Source organism: Papilio polytes, unplaced genomic scaffold (assembly GCF_000836215.1).
Source record: "Papilio polytes unplaced genomic scaffold, Ppol_1.0 DF823399.1, whole genome shotgun sequence".
Classification (NCBI taxonomy): domain Eukaryota; kingdom Metazoa; phylum Arthropoda; class Insecta; order Lepidoptera; family Papilionidae; genus Papilio; species Papilio polytes.
Window position 1 is genome coordinate 1,873,592 of NW_013525805.1, and position 6,555 is coordinate 1,880,146.

The 6,555-nt window shown below is 31.6% G+C and overlaps 1 protein-coding gene across 1 annotated transcript; it reads right to left on the minus strand.

Moving 5' to 3' along the window:
* Positions 1-783: 783 nt before the first annotated feature.
* On the minus strand, positions 784-6,035 carry LOC106104847. The gene is made up of 5 exons (XM_013285023.1): positions 5,688-6,035; positions 4,010-4,201; positions 2,728-2,872; positions 1,496-1,629; positions 784-1,171 (listed from the first exon to the last, which is right to left on the minus strand). The coding sequence occupies exons 1-5, from the start codon at positions 5,742-5,744 to the stop codon at positions 956-958; spliced, it is 744 nt and encodes a 247-aa protein (XP_013140477.1). The 5' UTR covers positions 5,745-6,035; the 3' UTR covers positions 784-955.
* Between the last annotated feature and the right edge of the window lie 520 nt (positions 6,036-6,555).

The window sequence follows — 6,555 nt, forward strand, 5'->3', positions numbered from 1 at the left end:
ACTATGCCGTTGGAGACTGTAAGGAGGAGTGTTCCCCCAGTATCTACGCCGCCGCCTCACCCACCGCCGTCGCCGCTCATACACATGTCTAGACCCGTGGGTCCGCTTACGATGGCTCAACGGACATTGAGATTTAGTCGGCTGTTAAAATACCAACCTTGTTCGACCGATGTCATTATAATATTGGTGAGTTACACATTCCGTGCTTTCTTTATAGAAATTGGAGATGCGTTTCATTGTCGGCGTTTATATTTTCATAACATTGCCTGTTATTGTCAATACGATTTACGCTTCAACAATTTTACATGTTCACATTACGTACGTAACACCAATATTTTTTTTTGTGGTGAATTAGAAATTAATTCACAGGGTCGCGGAAGATTTATACGATGATGGACCCAGTTATTACAAATAACACTACCCGATAAATTACTTAGGTTGTCTACATAATTCTTAAGAAAGTGTAATCTTAAAAGCTTAAATGTAGGATGTATTACTTCACAAAGTAAGTTCACGTGTAAAGTCTGTTTTTATTTACATCTGCATTGGAATATTCCTCTTACTTTGAAATTCAGGAGTTGCACTTATTTTAGATGTCACAGACGTATTTACATGAGAAGCGTCAGAGCTGAGAGCAATTTTCACTAAAGGAATAATAAAGTTGGCTTATTTCAAATCTTAACATTTATTTTACGAGACAATCAGAAAATTACATAAATTACACTTAAATATACTTATAACGTATATTAATATAAATTTTATATACTACAAATAGATACTTAAAGTATTAAGTACAATCTAAACTTTAAAATTGAGTTTTATTGGATTTATTTCACAGTTATTTTTTTTTCCAAGTCTTTTAGTTCAAAATTAATAAGATTTAATGTACAGAAGGTTTTTTCTAATTAATGTTGATTAGGTTGTACAAAATGGGATGCTTTTTATCCTTATTGGTTTACGCATATTTCTTCATGAATTTCAACAAATACTTTAACTTAGGCATTTCAATGTTGTGGATACATCTATTGAAGTCTCCTATCACTTTGACGGAGTGAGTCATCATTCTTGATATAATATCTTTGAGACAAACACTCAGATCTGATACCTCTTTAAACCCGTGTATAGCTATTTCCGCCATCACAACAGGAAATGGTGATGTTTCGTACAGAAACTGAAACATTGTAAAAAAAGTTAATGCAAAGTTTAAATTGTTATAAAGGTGGCACATGTGCGGTTGCGGTGCGGTGAAGTACCGTATTGTCTGATATTTCAATGAATCATTCGATAATTTCAACTCTACTCACAATTACATATTTTAATAACAATAGACAAGCAATAGAAAGACTTGAAAATGTTTTAACACCCTCTGTATTAGACGTTTTGTTTTTTAAAGACATATACAGTACCATTGTTGCGTACCGTACCCTCACCGCTCGTGTGGCATCGCTCTTATTCTAATCGAATACAAAGGACTAATTAGTTCCTTGTTACTTACAACTGTCCTCTCGAGGTCTTGACTCTCGTGAGAGCAATTCCCACCAACTTGCTGCTGTTTCTGGCATTCGAATAATTTTGATGCTGAATATTTTTTTAAGTTTTCCAGAGTTTCGAAGTGGACTTGTAGCTTTTCTGTAATGAAAATAATGTTTATATTATAACAATTTAAACTTATACTTTTATATTGACAATGTCCATTAATGGATTTGTAAAATATCGTATCAGTACTTTAGTATCATTGTGAAAAGCATGATAGAAAGGCTGTTTATCTTATCACAAACAAATACAATTTAAATGTAATCGTAGTACGGTATTATTTCAATACAAGGCTTATGTACCCATTTTCGACTCTGGCTGAGGCATTTGGAATACACCACAATGGAAGCCGTGAACTCACAAATCCAAAAGCAACTGGCTGTTTTTTATTTTAAAGTAAATTTTAAAGTAAATTTTGCCTTTTGCAAATAAAAATCGTGATTTATAACTAGGCCTATTCCATAGCCAAATAACATTTTGAACATCATTTTGATAGGTTTAATCCATACAAGTTTTATTGTTTTGTATTTCATCTTTTTTTGCGTTAAGCAAAGGATATAAAAAAATTACTTTTGCCTTTTCTGATTAAAGTATTTAGCCATTTAAAAATAGGAAAAATAATTAAATCACACCCTGTATTACATATTTTAACATAGAGCAAGTCGTTCCTTGACAAGACTCCGTTGTATAATTTATTATTGTATAACGTTGCTAATGTTTTGAATACATCATGTGTTGTTACGAACTGTATCACACGTAACGCAAACAAGGAAGGCACTCCCAAAATAAAGAAGCCTGTATGTAGGTTAACAATGATACTTCGCCTGCAGATATGTAAGCACACGGAACAGACACACTTTAGTATGCAAAATTACAAGATAAATGAAGCTAGTAGGCACATTTCATATAAATTCAACTAGAAATTCCCAATTTCGCACAAAAGCGAAACTCTTTGACGGCTGAATGCAGAAACCACTTTTAAATTATTAGTCACCATTTTCTATTAATATCCTTACTTCTGTCAGATTGTAAGCAGTGCCTTCGAAGCGAAGTGTTTAGATTTACTTTTAAAATTCGGCTGATTAAATTATATCATTAAAATAATTCTTAAAACAAAGTAATATAAGTAAAGTTAAAAAAAACACTGCTGTTTTACTAATAGTCTTACGAAAATAATAAAAAACAAACAATTACCTGGTAGCCTTTGTACCCTTTGATATCCGAGAGCAAGGCATAACGTTACGTTCTCATCAGCCAGTTGTAAATTTTCCCCCAAAAGTTTCACAATACTTTCCTTACAGTACGTTCCGTTACGCGGCTTGCGGTCGTGAATTATTATCTAAAAGATTATAAAAAAATCAATATCATCATAATATTTTATAGTAGAAAATGTAGAATTATAAATTAATTCAGTTATTTTTGAGTTCATTTGTAGATTTTATAGATTTAGGGCCTGTCCCACCACTTGCTGATAGAGGCTCAGATAGCTTAAAATGACGTCACTGTCAGAAGGGAACAAATTTGAATATTTACATCACATATTTTTCACGTTTGATTGTTAGATAATTTACAATTTGGTGGGACGGGCTCTTAGAATTTAAAAAGTTTCTAACACACTCGTATTGTGTCTTCATAATTGGATGTAGTAACTAGTTCTAAGTTAGGAGTTTGTTGTTACAGTGGGTAACATGATTGTTAAAGTTGGATGGAAGGCCGCTGGCCACATTTCTCTAAAACTTTAACATACAAAGCTGTTTGTATAAAGCAACTCGAGTTGCAACATTAAGGAAAAAAAAATTAAAAAGATAAAATTCTCATACTCATAGTTGTTACTAAGAGAGTGCCTTCATTTCGATTCCATTTTTATTAATCTTTACTAAGTGACTGTTTATTTAACTAATAAATAGTAATGTTGCTAGAGTTTAGTGTTAACAATATTTATTTATTGGTAATAAATGCTATCGCTTGAATTGGTACTAATGGAATTTTAATTTCATTTTTAATTGCTAATTGCGTCGATTATTTTGGTGTTGATTTAACGCTTAAAACGTTAAAAAATATACATTTCTCTTTTGACCAGCGGAAATTAGGTTTCTTTGAGAAAAATTAAGTGCTCTTTTTATAACTAGCAACTTAATGGATTAAGGAAGTCATTACGGAACAAAGTAATGTAGTAACTAAAAAAATAACTAAAATGGGTCATAAATTTAGCCAGCAAAGACATATTTTCTGTTTTAACTGAAAATAACTTGTAACATTTCTAAATAAAGTTTCTTCTTTAATGTAGGGCCTGTCCCACCAAATTGTAATTTTTTTGTTGTCTGATAACAATCCAACGTGTAAAATATGTGATGGAAATATCGGATTTTGTTCCCTTATCTGACAGTGACATTATTTTTAAGCTATCTGAGCCTCTATCAGCCAGTGGTGGGACAGGCCCTTAGTCTTGTGTACATTTTTATAATTGTTATATTACCTGAAAGTATAAAGATATTTGTTCAAGATAGACCGTCATATAATTGATAGCTTTATCGGCTTCGTTTTTCATGAGTAATTTTATTTGTGACACTAGAGTGTCCATGTCTTCTCTAGACTTCTGCGTCCTCACTTGTATGTCGGCAATTAATGTCCTATATCCATTGATAAGGTTGTCTTGAAAGTCTGTCGTCTGCAAGTCATAACAAATACTCTTAAATTAACATGTAAAAAAAAAATAAGATGCAGTTTAGTTAAGCACGTGTTGAACGCCTTGACTGTCACTTATTTATATTAAGTACAACATCGTTATAAGTTTCGCCATAAATAAGTATTAACACACAGATAAATGTAGTTATAAAGTATTTTATTTGTAAAGAAAGAATTTCGCACGCCTAAAACGTATTTAAACACTGTTTACGTTTTTTACGGCAAGGCTCATAGAATCCTAAGCTCGCGTTTATGTCAGAAACAGAGGTATAGGACTTACAGTAACTAAATAGTGTTGTTCCTTGCGTTTGGATATTTTACCAATCTAACTGGCATGTTATACAAGCGTACGTAAAACATAGTGGTGGAAATAAATTTTCATTTGTTTCATTTTAATCAACGGGGTCAAATGTTAAAATCTGTTATGTTTTTTAGTATATTTCTTTTTTCAAACTAGGACTAAAAACCTATGATTTTTGCGACTGAATTACCAAAGTAATCTTATACAAAACCAGTTTGATGTACCGAGGGATGTGTGTTTATATATTAACTTTTTTAACATGAATTTAAAAATAGGAGACAACAACATTATTTGAATTAATAAAAAAAATAATAAAAATGAAGCCTATGCTATTCATTGATAATATAGATTTTGAGTTATTTCAATACATACAAAAATACAAATCTTTCCTCTTTATAATTTTAGTGAAGATATCTGATGCTTAATTAACTTACTTTTAATCCTGCTTGCATCTTAAATAAACCCACAACTAAGTAACCCAAATCCGCTGTAAGGGTTACCAATAGTCTTTGTAACTCGTGTAGTGGGAACTCGGAAACTCGGTCACATGTAAAGTGACCGAGTTTTTGAGTTCAATCAAATGTTCACAAAACATTTCGAATTAATAAATCTCATAAATTGTACATTATTTACATACTGGCCGGTTAATTGAAAAAAATATATATTCGACAATAAAACGTTCGTAAGAATTTTCTTTTTGCTTGTTGTTTAATTAGTTTCAATTGTTTCATAAATGTATTGTGATAGAAAAGTCTGTAATGATAAATCTATTACAAGTACCGGAAAAATAATTGTTTATCTCTTAAAGAAGATCTAACTAGAAAATGAAAAAATGTGAAAATGAAAATATGAAAGGTATGAATAAATTCGTCACAAAACTCGCTGAAAATTATGTAGACGACAATCAACATTTAAAGCTTAAAAATAAACATGTGTTACCATTGATGTGAGTTAACGTTTTAAAACAAAAGTTGGCAGAATTTATGGACCGCTAAATGTTGCCATGTACACTTATATAATTATAGTAAAATATTTCGTGTTTCCTATCTGCAAAGTTTTTACTCATTGCTGATGTCTAAGCAACGGTAACTTTTGTATTTTACCGAAATCACGTGACCGCCAGTATGCATCCGTTTGGCTATAAATAAAAAATGTAAACTGGACTTACCTGAAAAGTAACGGCAAGAAATGTGCAAATAAAAGCTATGAACACGTTGCGATTCATTTCCGTTCGTTAATGCCACATCACATTTCAACTTAATACTAACATCCTACCGGATATTCCGGCATTTGTTTCCCAAATAATTGAATTTTTAATCTGTTTAATTTTATGCCAATTAAAACTCGGCGAGATTAATTTTAATTTTGTTTAAAATGTTTAATTCACTTTAAATATAAATATAACACGAAGTTCGTCATGGATGCGGTTTGCGTGGGTGGATATTGCAGTCCAACTGATTGTTTTAAACGGGCAACTGTTGTTTTGCCTCGCGCGCCGATTGTTATGGGTACGATCCAAATTCAATCGACAATTATCACCACTTGGACCGCTGCATTGGTTTATAGCTCGCTTTAAATTGTTCACCGTTAAATCATACGTTTTTTATTTTCGAAGTATAAATATTTTATGTTGTGAATTGATTGTCATTCGTTTGATCGATCTCATTGATCCGATTGTTTGTTATTGTTTTATTTAAATGTTGAAATGTTTTGTTTTTTAATTGATCATATTGTTTTGTATTGACAGTTTGTCGTTCTGTTGCGGATGTCTTTGTTTGCGGTGTACGATGATCAGGTGACGAGACATTCTTAAGAAAGTCTATCTTGTTGCTAATTGTGTGTCCGTTTGTAGACTCGCTACATTTATCTAAGCTATTTATAATTTTAAGTATTATTTAATAACTACATGTTTCATCAAATCAGGATTATTGTGACGTCTGTGTGTACACATAACATACTTTTCAGCGAATTATTCGTATCGTCATTATATTTTATTCAAAAACTAATGTATGTTGAGACGCATATGTAACATAGAT